The 20,786-nt window shown below is 38.1% G+C and overlaps 1 protein-coding gene across 6 annotated transcripts in view; it reads left to right on the top strand.

The window, feature by feature from the left end:
* Positions 1–5: 5 nt before the first annotated feature.
* taok2b (TAO kinase 2b) overlaps positions 6–20,786 on the top strand; it is a 33,126-nt gene continuing 12,345 nt past the window's right edge. The window contains exons 1-16 of one of the 6 annotated variants that reach the window (XM_051914136.1): positions 6–445; positions 4,421–4,561; positions 4,685–4,756; positions 7,395–7,496; positions 7,718–7,763; positions 7,893–7,989; positions 9,954–10,067; positions 10,239–10,330; positions 11,107–11,200; positions 11,991–12,072; positions 12,181–12,348; positions 15,414–15,620; positions 15,910–16,269; positions 16,693–16,767; positions 17,995–18,123; positions 18,202–18,405. In XM_051914136.1, the coding sequence (XP_051770096.1) occupies positions 4,430–4,561; positions 4,685–4,756; positions 7,395–7,496; positions 7,718–7,763; positions 7,893–7,989; positions 9,954–10,067; positions 10,239–10,330; positions 11,107–11,200; positions 11,991–12,072; positions 12,181–12,348; positions 15,414–15,620; positions 15,910–16,269; positions 16,693–16,767; positions 17,995–18,123; positions 18,202–18,405 (1,974 nt within the window). In that variant the 5' untranslated portion in view covers positions 6–445; positions 4,421–4,429. The remainder of the gene's footprint in view (positions 446–4,420; positions 4,562–4,684; positions 4,757–7,394; positions 7,497–7,717; positions 7,764–7,892; positions 7,990–9,953; positions 10,068–10,238; positions 10,331–11,106; positions 11,201–11,990; positions 12,073–12,180; positions 12,349–15,413; positions 15,621–15,909; positions 16,270–16,692; positions 16,768–17,994; positions 18,124–18,201; positions 18,406–20,786) is intronic. The other 5 variants (XM_051914137.1, XM_051914134.1, XM_051914138.1 and 2 more) reach the window with 5 other exon arrangements.

The raw sequence follows: 20,786 nt of genomic DNA, 5'->3' as shown, positions 1-20,786 counted from the left end.
GTTTCCGGTAGGCTCCCGCCCCGCTCCGCCATCATGAAGTCCTGAACAAAAAGCGAATGAGACAGGAAAAGAAAAACAGGGACGGACCTGTCGATGACAGAAAGAGGCAAACTGAACGCATGACACCGACGGCATGACAAAAAATGATGAAAATACGCGCGGCAGAGGCGGAATATCGGACTGTAATTTAAAGTGCTCGTCCGTTGTGTTTGACAATCAGCTGATTGAGTCCGTTAACGGTTAACAGCAGTATTATCCATTTTAATACATATGATCGGACTGATTACCGGCCGCTGATCGCGATCATTACGTTAGAAATCGATGGATCGCTATTCAAATCCATCGCTTTTTGTGAAGTGAGAACGGAGAAGAAGAGGCCAGATTTTCCTCTGCAGGCCGGGAGCTAGCTGACTCAAGCTAGCTACAGTGGATCCCATAAACCACGGTAGGACAGACTCGTATAAATCATTTAATGCAGGGCTGGATGACATGCATGGCGTGGAATATCGCTAAACTGATTTCTGTTGTCTAAATGTTATTTGGAGCGCTGCAGCTGTTTTTGCAATGCGTTCGATGTGTTTTGGGTAATTGCATTCATATGTTTGCACAATATTCGCTCAGCTGCATCGCTTCATCTTCCTTCTGCTCATTCAAGTGATTGTGCAACATAATATATTATTTAACCTTGTTAAGCCTGACATATAACTTAGAAATTATTTTTAAATGGAACAGCTTATTGAACCTTTAAACAAAATATAAAAGAAAATCCAAAAAAAAAGGTGTGCATATGTTTTTGTCATATTTGATGAGGCATTTTATGGCACATATAGTGAAAATATGACGCTCATACTGGAGGAGGGGGAAAAAAAACACCCCAGTTTTATTCAGAGGACCAAATTGAGAAATAATATGCAATTTTTGTGCAGATGTTATGAATATTACCAAAAAGTAAGATGAAATTCTGATAGCTTGTGATGTAAATCAATGAGGTCTTTATACAGTGTAACACATTACTTGAATAAAATGCATATAAATATCAGTTGTCACTCTTTATCTCCCAATAATAAGTCTTATTAAGATGATATTTAAGTACTTACGTTTATGATCAAAACTCTGTAGTTATAATTGTGGGGGGGACAACATATAATGCAATGCAATACAGTCAGTGATGATAGAAAGATGACCAAATAAACATTACTCAAAAGCTAAATGTTCATCTTGAAATATAACAATTTAAAAATTTATTAACTTCTATATTATCAACATGATCAAAACTTTGCCGAAAAATAGTTGTACACAATCTACTACATATCTTCTGTCATCTGATTGTAAAAAAAAATGTCCCCCTTTAGGTCGTGATTCACGTCTTTTTGCTGTGAAATTCCTAAAGATTTTTCAAGTAAATGTAAGAAACGATTGAATTGAGTTAATCTTACATTTACTTGAAATCTTTGAAGATTTCACTGCAAAAAGACCTGAAGGGGGACTTTTTTTTTTTTACAATCAGACGACAGAAGGGGTTTAGTAGATTGTGTACAACTCTTTTTCTGCAAAGTTTTGTTTATGTTGAGGCCTTAGAAATTCATGTATCAAATATGCTAGTAGGCATTAAAATGTTAACATTGAAGTCGCACAAGATTGACTGAAAGAATCCTGTTATGTATATGATAGCTCCTTCTTCTCACACATTGTGTATTCTCAGATTTCATCTGCTATTTCTCTTTCTAGGTGAATGTTTTTGCATGCGTGTTAAACACTCCTAATCTTAACATGAACATGACTCAGACCGTCATGGAGAAGTGTGAGTCTGAATTGTGAGTCAGGTGTCTGGTCCAGCATCCTGCTTTTGAATGCTCTTATGTGATGCATAATCAAGCACAATTATTCATATGCAATCATTTCAATTGTGGATGGTTCAGATCATCACCCTATTTTAGTTGTTCTTACATAATGCACTCCGTTGCATCTCATTATATAGTGGTGTTTGACTGTTCATGAACCCTTAAGAGTTTCATGCATAAATCTGACCTACATTGAGACAAGATCATCTAAGCTGTATAACTAGATACATAAAATCCAATTAAATAAATAGCACAAAAAACACAGTATATTTTCACTTAAACTGAGATAAGTGCCTTTGGTTTGAACCCGTTAGCTTGAAGAATTTTGGTTTCAACTCTGTAATGTTGATGGGTTTACATGCAAGAACTGGTTTCTTCGGGTCTTTTCAAATTATTTCTATTGGGTTAAGATCAAGACTTTGCCTTGTTCAAAACATTATATTTCTTCTGCGTCATCTCGCAGGACTTAGTTCTTAGACACCTCGACATTCTCCTGCAGAAGTTGATGGCAAATCAGTCCTGGGAAAGATATGGATGAGGTTCCTTTTACATATAATACAGAAAGTACTATTTTGGACTCATCTGCCCACAAACCATTCGTCTAATAGTCTTCTGGCTCGTCTACATGGTTTTCAGCAAACTTTAGACTGGCAACAGTGTTCCTCTTGGAGAGCAGTGGTTTTGGCTCTTTCTGTTCTGCCAAGCACACTAATGATGCAAGAGAGGCCTGTTTTGTGACCTCCTGGAATATTATATTGCTCCTGGACTGATTTTATCCGTTTGTACACTCTTTGGATCAGAGGACACCAAATTCTTTCATATAATGGACTTTTAAGAAACTTTTAGAGATTTATGGGTTTATGTTCTTTCTGTTAGGCAGGACTGCTAAACTTCATTTAGAGTAATCTTATTAGTTTTCAATTACTCCAATGACCTCATTAATTGAACTCAACTAATAATCTAGCGGTTCACATACTTTATACAGCAAATATGTTTAATCTTAGATAATTTTGTTCAATACACAAGTTAATAAATGCAAAGTTAAAAAAATGCAATGATTTTGTGAGTCTGATTTACAAGATCTTGATTCGATTTGATATTGATTTGGATGTATCTCAGGTAGATTTGTCAAAAGTAAGTCAGACTTCGGTAGCAATCGGTACTGAAATTTTAAAAATGTGACGCTTTGAACGTTGTTGAGTGGATTCGTAAACACCTCTGATTGGCCATTGTGTTAATGCCTCATCGGATATGTCTGTGATTGGCTACAATGATTAACGCACTAGAGCATTTGAAAGCACACGGAAGTGTTTGTATTTGAAAGTGGGAACAGGAGCGTTTGAAAGCATGTGTGTATCAGCGGACTGGTCCGTGATGGATGCCTGCTTTCAAATGCTCCCTTGTGTATAGTGTAAGCACTCAGTGAAGAGCATCATTGACTATTTACAACGTTTTTGAAGCGTTGATTATTGAAGCCAATCACAGACATATACAATGAGCCATGAACACAATGGCCAATCAGGTGTGTTTACGAATCTGCTCAACAATGCTCAAAGCATCACATTTTTAAAATTTCAGTACCAATATGATACCAAAGTTGGTACTTTAATCTCTAATCTCAAGTACAGTATATTAAAAATATAAACATTAAAATGGTGGCTGTCAACTTCTGTCATGACAGATTTATTCAAACATGCATTAAATGAGGCATCGCTAATGTAACATATGTAATATAGTTCATATATCCAGCAAAATGCTCCTCTCAAAAGTTTTTTCTTCTTTAAAACAGCTTGTAAATGGAATGTCACTTATCTCATGAAAGCCATTCAATGTCCAAATATTGTTAGTTAGCAAGAATTTTATGTATGTTGAAACATACATGTTGAAACACTGAGCGATTACATGTGACATGATACATTTCAGTATGCTAGTAGAAAGAGGAAGATGATTATCGATTCACATGTGATCTGAACTGCTGCTTGATCTGAAGCGCTCCGTTACGCCACATTGAGAGCTGCGAAACAGTATTTTTAGTTTGAATATCGTGGTAAAATTATTGGATGGTAGGCATGCTACAAATAATGTTTTGTTCATGAACGCATCAACAGAAAACAGCATAGACTAATTAGGATTTAAGAATCGATATGTTCATCATCAGAATGAAGATAGATTAAAATTAATCAATATTGTCAACTCTGCCCTACCAGGACCTGGATAAAGATAACAATGTATTAAAAATAAAGAACATTCTTAAGGGTTTCTAGCTTTGTTTAATTTTGATCAGATGCCCATTCTGGTCCATATTTGGAAAGAGCACTTTTGATATGTTGAATGTTTCTATTATTGGCTGTTGGAATTAATTATTCATAATTTGTTGTAGAAATATAGGCCTGTCCCCTTTTTATCAACCCTGAGCTGTATCCTGGATTCTTGAGTTGTTTGCTGTATGTAGGGTAGATGCTTTATAGCTGATTTGTCCTGTTCAGTTTCTCCTAATGGTTGTATTTTAGATTTTTCCAGTCTGATGTTGTTGCCTCCGATGTTAATGTGCAAACTCCCTTTTGTTTGTGTGTGTGAAGGCGCTGGCCATGCCGTCGAGTGCGCGGGCTGGGAGTCTCAAGGACCCGGAGGTGGCGGAACTTTTTTACAAGGAGGATCCTGAGAAACTCTTCACAGACCTGCGTGAGATCGGCCATGGCAGCTTTGGAGCCGTCTACTTTGTAAGTGGCCATTAGGACATTCAGAGCTGTAGCACAGTTCAGTGAACTGAGATGAAGTGACTATCTGTGCTTCTCTTCCCCACTCCTCATGTGTTTCTGCTTTTCTTTGCCCGCTTCCTATAGGCCCATGACATCCGCACCAATGAGGTGGTGGCCATCAAGAAAATGTCCTACAGTGGCAAGCAATCTAATGAGGTGAACACAGACACACCGACACACAGTGTTCCTGTATTTTTGGTTAAGCAATGCAGTGCGACTTGGCTAGAATCAATCCGCAAGAAATCTCGAACATCATGCAGGTGGCTTTATGTAAGAGCAAGATGATGGCTCCGTTCCAAAACCTATTGAGCTGCCTACCTGGGAAGCATTTTTAGGCATCTGACACAAAGGATGTTTTAAAGTGTTGGCAGAATCATTATACTGCCTTCAGTTTTGATGTGAACTCTTTGTGTATGTGCACAGCCGAACACATAGCCTTTCAATGTGTGGGTGCATACAGGCGGTCGACGCATGCGCACTAGAAAATTTCATCCTTGTCCAGTGTCTGTGATATTTTTCTCCAGAAGTTGAGTAATAAAAATGATTTTGAACTAGAGTTGCATGCATTTCATAAACCCCTCACATAAGAACTCGTCAACGCAGGCATCTGATGTCTGTTGCCATCTGGTAGTTTGTTGTTTGTTGCGTCTCATGTTTCTTTCCTGACTATGAAATAACAGGCTGAGGCAGTGTTTCCACAGAAAAAAAGCATACAGAGTATGCATGGTTAGGAAGAAAAGAGAAATGTCAGCAACACTGTTATTGCGTTAGCTTAGCTACTTGCTAACAGGAAACTCCATTGTAATCAATAGAGTTTAACAGTGTTCTGGATGTAAAAATCCCATTCTTTTTCTCCATAGGAAAAATTATTTTTAAAGGGGACGTATCATGAAAATTTGACTTTTTCTGTGTTTAAGTGCTATAATCGGGTCCCCGGTGCATCTACCAACCCAGAAAACGTGAAAAGGACAACCCAGTAACCTTGTTTTGGCAAGTCTTTCTCTGCAAGCATGTGAAAAAATCGAGCCGTTCAGATTTCGCTCCACTTGTGACGTAGGAAGTGGGTCTTATTATAACATTACTGCCCCTTAATCTTCACGTTTCCACCAACTGCGCCGTCATTTTGTTTTTGCAAGCGAAAACGGTGTACCAGTTCTAAGGCCATGGCACATGTTCAAGCAAAGCATGCTAACTGTTCTGTTGTTGGCTGCACAGACAAGCACAGAACACTATTTAGAGTCTCTTTAGATTGGATAGCCTGCAAGTTGACCCTGGCAAGCTCGATTGCTAAATAAGGAGCGTTTCTGTCCAAGCAATATTTTGGGAAAAAATATTAGACCATTCACAGCGTTTGATAGAATCATAAACGTTAGCCTGGTGTGTATGGCTCTGTTTGGCAATAGGTACGCTGTATAGTGGGTGTCCACACATGTTTTGCACAAAAGATGCACATGCTAGTCACAGCAACTACATAAATTTATCTACTAACCATTCAGAAACGTCCAGATGCATTCTAAAAGTTGTAATTTCTTCCTGAGTCTCTCCATCAGTGTCCGAGTTTGAACGATGTAAGGCTGAACACCGTTACTAACAATCCTCATTTTTGCTGCGTGAGATTCTCCAGTTTTGTTGTTGTTGAGCAACCGAAACACGAGCTGTTAAAGCTTCGCCCTCTTCTGAAAGGGGGCCGGGAGCAGCAGCTCATTTGCATTTAAAGGGACACACACAAAAACGGCGTGTTTTTGGTCACACCCAAATAGGGGCAAATTTGACAAGCTATAATAAATGATCTGTGGGGTATTTTGAGCTGAAACTTCACAGACACATTCTGGAGACACCAGAGACTTATATTACATCTTGTAAAAGGGGCATTAAAGGTCCCCTTTAATGGTAACTTATAAACCTTTAAACGAGGTGGTTAATTGATGGTATATGCTTTTGTTGAAGCCATCAGTCTGTATTATTTCAACTTATTTTTAAAGTAATTGTTTAACAACAGAATTCCTGGTGAAAAAAATACATTACCCATGATTCTGCAATGAAATCTCCACTGATCAGAGAATCAAAACAAGCAAATTGTGCCAGACAATGTCTTTATATTTCTCCAACATTTTTAATTTGTCATTTTCAATGCTTCATGGGATTGTATTTCTTTCCCTTGTACTGTTTATAATTTTTACTTAGTTAGTTTGTAATGTTGTGATTCTCCTTGTAGCTGGATGGTTTGGTCCATGGCCATATAACTATTAAACGAAGACGCTCTAGAAGAATCTCAATTGGAAAAATTCTGGAAACAAGGCCACTAAAAAAGTGGCTGGGCGCTTTTGAACTCTGAGTTGAGAGTTGTTGCCCATATAGAGCGTTCCAAATCGCTCTCTTATGAGGTTACAGTTAGGAAGCTGTCTATGTGGCACTAGACAGGAAGGCAGTTCATATGTGACCATAAAATACTGTTTTTGGTATTGACCGGCTTGTTACCAAGTTCTGTTCTTTGCAAGCCCCAGCACTGCATTCAAATTATGTAAATCACACAGCATCTCTCTGGCCGAAATAGACGGTTGTGCCATTTAAACAGTAGAAACTACTCCCTTCGCTGTGCCGCAGAACACTTGAACGCCAAGTGCCACGCTACGCCTCATTTACAATCTCACCACAATACCACACAACATTTGAAAGAACACACTTTCGGCTGTTTAACACAATCACATAGATCAGAAATTTGAACTGAAGGGGGGCAGAAGCCGACGCTGAATAGTCCCTTGATTGTTTCATTGTTCTCTCGTTCCTGCTGTAGAAATGGCAGGATATCATCAAAGAGGTGAAGTTCCTTCAAAAGCTGCGGCACCCCAACACGGTGGAGTATAGAGGCTGCTACCTGCGCGAACACACAGCATGGGTGAGTGTTTCTGTGTGTGGGAGGGAGGCTGAACGCTGTTCAAAAGCCTTGTTCAGGAAGAGAATGTACTGACCCGCTAACACTGTTTCCATTTACTACAATAGCAGCCCTACATGCACCACTTGTCGCTTGCTAACAGCAATTATACATTTTCTTTATCTCCACCTTTCTCTTTTCTGTGTCTACCACTCATTGATCTTCTCGTCCTACTTTTCTTGTAGCTGGTGATGGAATACTGTTTGGGCTCTGCCTCGGATCTGCTGGAAGGTGAGTGAATTGTTTCAGGGGGCATGTGGATGTTTACAGCTGATGCGGAAGTGTAAAAACGTCCCTGGTCAAGAAGTTTGCAGAAACAAAAAAAAAACAGGATCCCGCTTTTTTCTTCCCCTTTCCCAGTGCACAAGAAACCACTACAGGAAGTGGAGATAGCAGCAATTACTCATGGTGCATTGCAGGGCTTGGTATACCTTCACTCGCACAACATGATTCACAGGTACAGAGCAGCTTGTATCCCCTTTTTTTTTTAAAAAAGCATTATGCAGATTAGGGGTGTGCGATATGTATTGTCTATGACAGGTTGTCCAATCCTGCTCCTGTAGAGTTTAGCTCCAACCCCAATTAAACACACCTGAACCAGCTAATCAAGGTCTTACTAGGCATACTAGAAACTTCCAGGCAGGTGTGTTGAGGCAAGTTGGAGCTAAACCAAAGCCACTGGAAGGAAAGCCTGCAACCTTTAGCCAAAAAAGCGTAACGGCTAATGCTAACGCTCCACCTCTGGCGGTACGCAGGGAAGGAGACCAGAGGCTGTTTTTTGAATAGATGTCAATGGATGAGAGCTTCAGCATGTTTTACACTAAACAATACTTTCGTTGGGAACTATATGTAGATTTTAGCTTGATAAAAATGTATTTTTTTTAAGAGAAGGCAGACTAGGGAATGTTGCGACTGATGTCACTGCCATTACACGATAGGCTGAGAGGAGCCGCACGTGATTAAGTTAGCCGTTATGCTTTCTCCAATGGTAAGAGATACAGACCCTCTCATCTCCCTATAATATACAATCTCTGGCTAAACTCTGCAGGACAGTGGCTTTATAGGACCGAGTTTGGACACACCTGGTATGCGATAATATAATTGTTGTTTTAAGGATGTGGAAGCTGACATTTTCGAGCGTGTCACTCGTTTACAAAAAACAAACAACACACCTTGAGTGCACACTTTCACTGTGTGATGTAGCCTAGTAGAATGACTCCCAAATTCAAGATATGTGGGCAAAAATTAGTTTTTGTTATATTTCCATATGATATAGTTAACAGGGGTCAAAATTAACTTTTTTTACTTATCACTGGTGCTCCCAACTTCTAAAATTTAGGAGCTCCAGCAAAAATTTAGGAGCACCCACCGAAAACTAAGGAACACACACCACAACTACAAATTATATAAATATATTTATTAATTTAAAAACAACACTGCATTTTTTTTTTTTTTTTTTTTTTTTTTTTAAGAGATGAAAACTCAACTATTTTTATATATATATATATATATATATATATATATATATATATATATATATATATATATATATATATATATATATATATACACACAAGCAAATGGGCCAATTCTGATACTGGTTGTGGTTTTATTTCTTCCTTCTTTCTTTTTTTTTTTTTCTGTAAGCAAATTTATTTGTTGTTTATTTGCTCTATAACAGGCCAAACTGGTCTTAAACAAAAAATATCTGTAGCCATTTGAAATTAGAGGCACCACTGCATTTTAATTATGAACCACACATGTTGCATAAGCAGTTGTTTTTGATTTAAATTAGATCTAATTATAGCATTTGAAGTAAAAACAGAATGGTCTGACTTTAGATTTGTGAAATTATGCTGCATAAGACGCACCTGCACAAAACAAAAACAGATGGACTGAATGAAAATGCAAATTCACTCTCTGACAGTAGGTGGCGCTTATGAAACGGCTGCAATATTGCTTTTCTTCGGGTACCGCTGTACACAAATCAGCACTACGCTTATAACTACTACTTTATACAGAGATGAGAGGAAAAGAAAATGTCATCGAAATTTTTCTGAAGACAGTCAGTTCTCTTCAGAGATACATTCATATAAACCCCCACCCCCAATTCAATATTTATATTTTTCTTATATTTTGCGCATCATGAAGAGTGAGCTTGCTGTGTCTGGTACAGTGTTTCTCTGCTGCTGAAGCATACATTTAATACTGTTAGAAAAAATGCCTTTTTTCAGATGTCCATGACAAAATCCCCGAAAATATCTTGATATAATTTGTCAATACCGCACACCCCTAACGCAAACACATTCTGATATATTGCCTTTATAGGATCCAGTTTTGTGAACTCTGTGAGTCATTTTTGCTGTCGCCTTTAGTTACAACATTAAAGATTCAAAGAAGAAATGTTTCTTCCTTTTATAGGGATGTGAAAGCAGGTAACATTTTACTGACAGAGCCTGGCCAGGTCAAACTGGGAGACTTTGGCTCTGCCTCCATTGTTGCACCTGCCAACTCCTTTGTGGGCACACCTTACTGGTACAAAAACACTTCCCATTAATTACAATGCCTTCATCAACATGTTTGTCATAAATATACTTGTCATGTATTTTTAAATGGCTTACTTGCACATTAAATTGTTGCAACTAATGAAATGATTTGGTCAGTTATTGTCAGGACAGTTATGACTAAGTTGTGCTTTGTTTCCAGGATGGCTCCAGAGGTAATCCTCGCTATGGATGAAGGGCAGTATGACGGGAAGGTTGACGTGTGGTCACTCGGCATTACCTGCATAGAGCTTGGTGAGTCATCTGATGTACAAGAGCACACCCATCTGTTGTATGTTGAAAGTAAACACAGTATCAGTACATCTCTGGCGTGAAAATGTACCATTTCGATGTTCGACACATTTGTGGCTTGCTGTTGCTTACCACAGACAAAATATTAAAGAGGCCATTTTATGTCTTGATATTGTTTTTGGGCTCTACTAGAATAGGTTTTATTTTCCACATATTTGACATTGTTGCAGCTTCTTTCTTCCCAGTCTGTCAGTAATGCTCTGTTTAGTTCCTGTCTCTATGAAGCCCCTCCTTCCAAAAAGCGCAATGTGCTCTGATTGGTCGGCTGGACCAATGTGTTGTGATTGGTCAACCGCTTTGAGAGTGTTTGGGAAATGTCACGCCTCTTACCATAACCACAAGTTTCAACACAGTACTAACTCAGCTAGGCCCTGCCCCTTTATTCTGTGTATGCAAATTATTATTAGGGAATTATTAAATTTATTAAATTATTTCCCGGAGGAAAACTTAAGACTACAATGGAGGCATTTCAGGGAGTTCAGAAACAATGTTATTGATACAGAGAATAACTCCTGCTGGAGGGACTTTGTGCTTTGTAACTTTGCAGACCTTTTTCATACTCAAACAGCAACATTATACATTAAAGAAAGTTGGAAATGTAAAAAAAATAGGTCCTAATAGGCATAACAGGTCCTCTTTAAATTAATGTTAACAGTAATATACTTATAATGGATGCCTTGCAGCTAACTGCTTACTTGTTTCTTTTTTCTCTATTGTAGCAGAGAGAAAGCCTCCCTTGTTTAACATGAATGCTATGAGTGCCTTATACCACATCGCCCAGAACGAGAGCCCAGTCCTGCAGTCCAATCACTGGTAGGGAACCAGAAAATCTTCATGCACACTGTGAAAGATCTTCTTGCTTTTTACATGTTTCCATGGCAGCGCTGTATTGATATTCCTCAAACATTCTGATCAGGGAAGCCTAAAACCATTTTTCATACTACAACAAAAATATGCTGTTACTTTTATTTAAAATGCTAGATAATAGTATTTAATATACAAAATAATGCAGTTTATATGCAGTATATTATTGTGTATATACTGTATACAATAATATTGATGTGTAGCCTTCAAATAAAACATGTAATTAAGTAAATACTGACTTGTGCAAAATGAGAGTAGTGGAACTAGGGGTGAACCGAAATCTTAAATGATGATATGAGTAATTTAATTTCACGATAACGATATATATCACAATGATTATGTTTGGTGGAAATAAGGTCGTTACGATGCCTTTGAAGCTTCAAAGGTTAAACTGACAAGGCTTAAAAATACAACAGTATAAAATTCATGACAAAACACTTGACGTCACATGAGTGTTATCACAATAGATAACACAAAACTTATATTCGTTTATCTACCAGTTAATACCTGTGATGTGCAAACGCTCTGCAGAGAGCATGCACATGAATGTTTATAAGTGTTAGATCGCAGTCACCTGTCAGACAGTGCGCAGGTACCGAACTGAGTCATACGTATCAACTTGGTGCCTAAAGCATTAACACTATTCACTTTGTACCAAGTAGCTCTAACAGGACGTACCTTTTTGATTTCCACTACATTCACTTAACTAATTTGCATATTTTGTTTCCCAACCTCTCAGGTCGGATTATTTCCGTAACTTTGTAGACTCTTGTCTGCAGAAGATTGCCCAGGACAGACCTACCTCTGATGTGCTGCTTAAAGTAAAAGTCTTTTGAGGAGCTTCAAGACTGCTATTGTTACACTTTCTAAACATGATGTGTTCCAGTAATTGCTGTTTTGAAATAAACCTCTCTGCTTTGTTTCTCCAGCATCACTTCCTGTGCCGTGAGCGTCCAGTGACAGTGGTGATGGATCTGATAGCACGCACTAAAGATGCCGTGAGGGAGTTAGATAACCTGCAATACCGAAAGATGAAGAAGATCCTCTTTCAGGAAACGCATAATGGGCCTGCCACCGAGGGGACAGAGGAGGAAGAGGTGGGATAACCTTTCAACTTGTTGTCAAATAGAGAAAAGGAACTTTGATTTTCAGAATTCCACACCTTTGAAAGAGTCATGCACTAACAGTTCGTCTGTTTATACTGCCATAGAAGAGCTATATTTGGAAATATCAAATGTGCCAGTTGGTCGGTATGATTAAATATGGCTGCCTGGGTGCCGTCCTCTCATCCAGTTGTTAGATGGAACCAGAGAAGATTGCTTTAACAATAGACATAAACAATTTAGGATTTGGTAAATTGTTTTGTCTATTCACTTGCGTTTCAGACATTTGTCAGCTCATGTTTCAAACGTTTGGATTTGGAGTCTTTTGTTCTTTTGCACTGTTCTGACCTTGAGTGTGCTTGAGTGATTTGTTTGTGAGACAATGGCAAATTGACACTTTGATTTAGCTTGCCTTAAAGTCAATATTAACTCAAGAATGACCTTATTTGCTTTCAGAGCCCGCTATTGTTAAGAGTTTTTTTCTTTTTTCTTTTTCTTTTTTCTTCAAATGCAATAACTTGCTTTGCCTCTGAAATGGCTTTTCTTTTTTTCTTTTTATATTTTTCAACCTTTATCTTATAGAGAACACTTTTCACAATCTAATCAATCAATGGATATTTTCTTTGTCTGTTTCACTCTGAAGTCCATCACATTAGATGTAAAATGGGTTATGAACAGACTAGAGGTGTAAATCTTCGATTTGGTTCAGAGGGTAACGAATCAATGTGTCACATTGCATCTTGTCCTCCTGGGGCCGTATTCACAAAACATCTTAAGGCTAAAAATAGCTCCTAACTTGCCGATTTAGGAGAAACTCTTAAAAATAATGGGCGTGTCAGACCTAATTTTTTGCTCTAAGAGTATATCACAAAGCATTTTAGCACTAAAACTAGCTCCCAAATTTGTGAAACATTAGGAGTAGTCAAGAGGACTCCTAAGTCGCTAAGACCAAATCACAAACAATCCTAATGTCCGTTGCTGCTAATCCGCCTCAGCAATCTGCCCAAAGAAACTGTACATCATTGAGGCAATGGCGTTGGGTCCTTGGGTGCTGAACCTTTTCTTCATAAATGCAATACATATTTTGATTTATAGATTTGAATCTACGGTAAAACACCAAAAGTAAATCTTTAATAAATAAATAATGTCCGATTACCTGTGGCAGTTGTTTTCACTAGTTCACACTTACAAATGATCGAATAGACTAAAAATATATATAATAAGTGTATTTGGCGTGCTGTCCAAGGGGATCGAGGACTCCGAGCTTGGAATTTAGCCAAAATCCAGAGTTCTCCCTGTATCCCCTGGACCCCAGCCGAGAGTGAGGAGTGGGGTGGCGGAGGGATGCAGAAAATTGTCGAGGTAACTAGTAAGTCAGCTCTCATCTGTGTATATATGCCTCCTTTCGAGCTGATTAGCGCTTCTCCCAAACTTTGTTTATTAAACATAATTTGTCGCTTGAATTTTGCATTCTCTCGAGATGCAAACATGTAAGAGGCGGACAATTAGTTGAACATATACTAGTTTTATTAGTGACACTTAGCCTACATTTTAAAACCTTTATTTGAATATGGCAACATTATTTTAAAATCTTTATTTGAATATGGCAACATTTGTATTTTAAAAGTTTTAATTGAATATGGTAACATGATACTACATTCTACAATTTTTCTATGATTAAATCGCTGACAGAGACTCCTCCCCCATCAGCCAATCACTGTGTGCATAGCCCATAGCAACGAGGTCAACCCCGTCCTTACTCTTAGCTTAAGACTTCTGTCTATTCCTTAGTAAAAGTTTGTCTCAGCAACTTTGTGAATAGGTTTTAAGAGAAAACTTTTAACTAAGAACTTTTACTGCCATTTAGGAAAACTCTTAGTGGTAAGATAAAATGTTTTGTGAATACGGCTCCAGTTCTTTTATTAATAATGCACACACTTAAAACTTTTTAATTAGCTGTTTTCAAACAAAAGAGCATATCAAATTACATGACAACCTGTCTATTTTTTAAGTTACTCAGCAGTAAAATGTAAACACAAAACAATTTTTTGTAGTGGACGCAAGTTCTTTGCTTATGAATAACAAGAAACTTTTTTATTAATACTCAAGAGTTCTTCATTTACAATAAAACAGTACAGCATATATGATATATAATTACATTTTTTTTTTTTTTTTTTTAAATGTATTTTTTATGCATCAGTGTAGAATCGGTCACATCAGCTTTGTGATGCAACATGAAAACAATTATATTCCAAAGCTCTAGAACACACTTCATGTTGATTTTTAACCTTTCATAGCATCATATCAACTAACTAAAGGTCAAAAGTCATGCAAGTTCTGAGATGTTAAAGGGATAGTTAACCCAAAAATGAATATTTCCATTATTTACTTTAATATCGAACAGTTGCTGGCCCCCATTGACTTCCATAGTATGGGAAAATAATACTAAAGAAGTTAATGGGCCCGATCAACTGTTTGGTTACCAACATTTTTTAAAATCTCTTTTGTGTTCAGCAGAAGAAAGAAATACATACAGGTTTGGAACAACTTGAGGGTGAGTAAATGATGACAGAATTTGTCATTTTTGGGTGAAGTATCCATTTAAAGGATTAGTTCACCCAAAGATGAAAACTCTGTCATCATTTACTCACCCTCATGTCATTCTAAACCTCTAAGCTGTATGTTGGATATGGTAACCTGTAAGTTCATCTTCGAAACAGAAATGAACGTATTTTAAAATGAAATCTGAGAGATTTCGGTCCCTCTTTTGACAGTCCACATTACCACTTTGACGCTTCGAAAAGTTCATAAAGAGATCGTAAAACGAATCCATATGAATTGAGCGCTTTAGTCCAAATTCTCTGAGATACCTTCATTTGTGTTCCGAAGATGAACGAAAGTCTTACGGGTTTGGAATGACATAGGGTTCTGTAATTGATGATAGTTTTTTCATTTTTGGGTGAACTAACCATTTAATAGGATTGATCTGGCCCTGGGTTAAATGTTTCAGTTAGATTCCAAGTTTTTTCTTTTGCAAATGGCATTCTTGTATCTTGCAGGATGTAGAGCAGTATATGCTGCGGACGGGCACGGTGAACAGCATGGAGAGCTCCCATTCGTTGCCGTCTATGTCGATAAGTGCCAGCTCCCAGAGTTCTTCAGTGAACAGCCTTGCAGATGGTTCAGATGACAGCGGAGAGATGGCTATGATGCAGGAGGGTGAACATACAGTGACCTCCAACAGCTCAGTGCTGCACAAACCTCTGGTATGTGTCAATGGCTTTGTGTGAGCTGCTTGTGGTGAAACAACTAATCAATTTAATGCATCCTTGCTGAATTTAATTTGATAATTTCTTTTTTTAAATCTTAATTACTCCAAAACTGTAAATGTTAGTGTATCACAGTTTAATAAATGTTACTTAAACAGCAAATCAGCATATTAGAATTATTTCTGAAGGATCATGTGACACTGAAGACTGGAGTTATAATGCTGACACACACACACATTTATTTTCATGATTTTTCCTTAATTTGTCCCTCTCTGTCCCCACACAGAACCATGATAACATCTATGACGACCCGTACCAGCCAGAGGTGGACTCCCAGCAGCAGGGCCCCTCTGGTGGTCGCCGACGTCGAGGACGGGACCACTTCGCCACAATCCGCACAGCCTCATTGGTGACCCGTCAGATCCAGGAGCACGAACAGGGCTCAGCGCTGAGAGAGCAGATGTCCGGATACAAACGCATGAGGAGACAGCATCAGAAACAGCTGATGGCTCTGGAGAACAAGCTGAAGGCCGAGATGGACGAACATCAGCTTAGGCTTGACAAAGAACTGGAGACGCAGAGAAACAACTTCGGCAGTGAAGCAGACAAGCTTGGCAAGAAGCACCAGGCCATCCTGGAGAAAGAGGTGAGTGGAGGATACCATGCTTGAAGGTTTCAGATCCCACCTTCTGAACTCAAGCCCCTAATCAACCAGTATATATTAGATAAATGGCAAGCAAAATGGGAAGATGTCAATACTTTAGCACTAACTTGTCTGTATATCATATGTTTTTCATCTGTGTTTGATTATTTGTTCTTGTGTCATCATTTTCAGTCCTTCAATTAACAGGATTAAATAACTCAGCTGAAGGAAGAAGGTTTAATCTTTCTTCCTCAGTGTAGCTTATATAGCTATATGTTCAGGGGTGGGTTATCCAATAAGAAGTGTACATGACATCATATAAAAATGCTAAAGAAAAGAGAATAACCAGTCCATATATTGGAGCCTTCCGGAACATCCTTGACTTGTTGGCCCAACAATAAACCCACTGACCTTTTTCCCCTAAAGGAGCAACCTACCATCTCTGCCTTGCACACCTTCTGGGTGATGCCAAAAACAGATGTGACCATACAAAGAGAGATAGTGAGTGAAAGTCAGGCTGAGAGCCATTTTATTCTGACAATCTGCCCATTTAAATGTCATGAGACAACAGTGTTTATCATGACTTGTTTTGTATCACAAGTACAATTATCAAAGAATCTTTGATAGAGTTGTGTAAAATTGTCTTTTTTCTAAATATAATTTTATAAAATGTTTGTATTTATAGTAGGGCTGCCCCCTAATAGTCGACTAACCATTAGTTGAGAAGAGGCTTAGTCGACCAAAATTGGTATTAGTCGGTTAGTCGCAGAAAAAAAAAAAAACTTCAGAGGAAGTGGCAAAATCATGCAGTCTGTGACGGACAGATCGTTAACGGCAGGAAATCCAAACATTTGACTATCATTCATTGACCTCAAATATGGCTTATCACTTTTGTTTGTGTGGAGAGCGTGCTTGCATGACCGGTGCGATCATACTCTGTCATTTTTGGTCATACAGATAAGAATAATCCAACATTCGAAATTGTAAATGGTTTGCTTTTATTTCTGTAAACTCACAATAACAACTAAACTTTTGTAAAATAAAGAAAACAAACAGAATGCACTTTCTGCCATCACGGTCTCAAGTGAACTTGAAAAATGAACCGAAACTCTGCGTATTCTTGCCTCACAGACATGAGAAGTATATCTATGGAAGGCTTGAAATGTCTACTTTTAAATGAATACTATTCAAATGTAAAACCAAATATTCTCAGATTATGTAATCCAAATGAAACGTGCATATAGGCGTGTCCACTACTGCGAAGATGACGAGTCAGCATCGCCAACTTCATCTCTGCAGCCAAAAACGCACAAAACAGTAGTTTATCAATAAATTATTAACATTTTCAGACAGTCTCCTTCTGTTTTTCACGCCACATTCATAATCATTACGTTTGCCAGTGCGTTGCTCTTTATGCGTGCGTTTGAACGCATATATATATATATATATATATATATATATATATATATATATATATATATATATATATTTATTTATATTAGGCAATTAAAGGCTCATTATTATGATTTATATGGTTTATTAATATAAATGCGTGATTAGTTGACTGATTGCTTAAATGAATGTCTACTAGTCGACTAGAGAAATCTTTAGTCAAGGGCAGCCCTAATTTATAGTTTGTTGAATGTTGTATCTGTATCTGCAATGTAATAGCCCGTGAAGATGATATGGCAATGAATTGAAATACGACAACTTTTCTTTACCCCTTAGACTAAGGGTGCTCTTACAGAAGAGAAGAAGTTTCAGCAGCATATCTTGGGCCAGCAGAAGAAGGAGTTGACTAGCTTGCTTGAGTCTCAGAAACGCCAGTACAGGCAGCGAAAAGAGCAACTTAAAGAGGTACGTCAGAATCTGATTTGGCTGTTTGGCTGTGGATTTGCTCAGATGTTGTGTTCAATGTTTTCACCCTGTGTGCAGGAGCTCAATGAGAACCAGTCCACGCCAAAGCGAGAGAAGCAGGAGTGGCTAGTTCAGCAGAAGGAGTGTCTCCAGCAACACCAGGCAGAGGAAGAGGCTGGGTTACTACGCAGACAGAGGCAATATTATGAGTTGCAGTGTCGCCAGTACAAGAGGAAGATGCTGCTATCCCGCCACAACCTGGAGCAAGACCTGCTCAGAGAGGTACAGAACTAGCGAAATAATCTGCTGACATTTGGTCATTCGTGATTACCGTGAGATTAAACTTTGCATTACTCTACTGTGACACGGATTGTTTCAGATGACCGCCACAAAGGACAAACTGGTATATTTGCTTCTCAGTCAGTCACATGCAGATTTCACAATGGATTTTGTGAGGCTATGGTGGATGGTCCCCCGGAAGAAAATTTTCACATTTTAAAGTTAAATGCATCAATCTGAGTAAAATTAGTAGGGCTGATCCGGATACAATTTTTTTGAGCTTCGAAGCTCGGTAGTAATCAGCACCGAATATTTGAAGCTTCGGCGGGAGGAGGCTGAAAATATTCTTCTCTCTAATAAAGGCATGTGTAATGAGTAGAAATATGGTGTGGCCCCTTTAAGAGCTGCGCGCTCCCGGTTGAACTGTGTCGAACGACTCGAGCACCGCATGTATGCGGGTTATTTCTGTTTTTCTGTTGCTCATTTAAAGTTATTTTCTTCATTAAGTAACGCTGTAGACAGCATAACATTTGTGACGGACAGTTAAACGAGTTTCATGGGGAATAAAGCGCCAGTTGTGAAATGTTAATCGCCTCTGTTAAGTCTGGTATCAATAACTCAAGCTAAATGAGCTAACGTTATCCCTATTTGCTCCGTAGACAGTGCATTACAGCAGGAATCTCTGTGTGTCTGTCTTCCTGTTTGCATTTTGATTATGTCGAGAACACGTTCAGAATTAATAAACTATTAATAAACTACAGAACAGCGCGCCTCACGCGAGCAGGGCTTATATGCTCCGAGAACGGGCACTGCACTAGTGATATAAATCACAGGTCTGTTAAGAGCAATACGTTTAATAAGGTAGCCTAACATTTTTCTGACAAACAAATTGCTCCCATATCAGAAATTAGCAGCACAGTAATTACTGACACAGTAAAGGGTAGGCTATTTAAATAAAAGACGAATGAAAAATAAATGAACGAACGGTAATAAATAAACAACACGCCGTCCCAGTAAAATCTCACGTTTCAGTTTTAACAAGCTCCTATATTTTGCAGTAGATTCATTTAGACTGAGGATAATGGGTAAAAAGGCTATTACATCTTGTTTCTATTCTATTTTCCACAATGTCAAAGCAGCGCAGCTTAACCCAAAATACGAGCTCATGCAGTTGTGCTCTAGACAGAGAATACTCCAGTTGCAGGGAACACATTAGAGGGCTAAGAAGACAATTTATATTTATTAAGTATAACAAGGTTGGGTTCCTTAAACTGTCCATCATATTAAAAACAGCTAGGCTATATAAGATAATTGTAAAAAAGAGTATTGTATTTCGCCATATTTTGTAGTGTAAACATATTCAAGCGCGAATGAGAACCGTTTCGCGAGGGGTATGCCAGAACAAAAAAAAAAGTGAATATTCGAATCCCAAAATTGAAAATCGAATACCAACCTTCCAAACGAATATTCAAATATTGTAGTCCAGCCCTAAAAGTTATGTCTTAATTTTTTTCACTTGCAAGAGTTAATCCATCAAACTTTTATTTTGGCGAATGTGAAAATCAGGCGTATCTGCCGCACGTTGCATTCACAAATGCACATTAAACTCGCAGTACATCAAGAGATGGAGTTCACTGCATTAACTGTGAAGCAAGACTCTGCAAACACTGAATGTGCTGATGCTGTGCTTCAGATTATATACTTAAATTAAATTAAATCATAGCCTTTTGCTATTTGATAAGCACACTAAACCATTACAATTTTAGTTTGAGTAGCGCAAAAAGATATTTTTTTTAAATTGTGGCGGGCCATCACAATCTAGGTAATTATTGGGAAACACTGCACATATGGCCAATGTTCAACCAGTGTTATTTTAGTATCATTGATATATAAACACAAGCAAACAGTTCAGTCAAATGTACAAAAGCAGTGCTCGTACATGATTTAAGTTAAATATAGCCTAAATATAAAGTTATGAAACTAAATTTTCCCCTTAACCAAAATCGATTTGCTCTGGAACAAGTAATAGATTAATAAGACCAAAGATTGCCCATTTGATATACCACAAATGAATTATATCTCGTTTAACCACTATCTACATAAGAGCCAGCGGTAAATTCCCAAAGGACTGGCTGAGATTAAGCTGTTTTCTATGTGTACATGAGTGCTGAATGGCTGCTGATGGCCTGGAGCTCAAATCTTTGAAAGTGTCTAAACAAATTGTAAAATGGGCACCATGTTTATATATGAGTCACATATTTGAGGTTTAAATAACAACATTCTCTGCTAAAAAACCATGACAGTCGCCACAAGTGGAGTGATACAACGGTGAAACAGCTTCAGTGCTGATACTGGGGGAATATTGCACTGCTCTCAGCCGATCA

Source organism: Ctenopharyngodon idella, chromosome 12 (assembly GCF_019924925.1).
Source record: "Ctenopharyngodon idella isolate HZGC_01 chromosome 12, HZGC01, whole genome shotgun sequence".
Lineage (NCBI taxonomy): Eukaryota > Metazoa > Chordata > Actinopteri > Cypriniformes > Xenocyprididae > Ctenopharyngodon > Ctenopharyngodon idella.
This window is presented reverse-complemented; position numbering and strand designations above follow the sequence as displayed.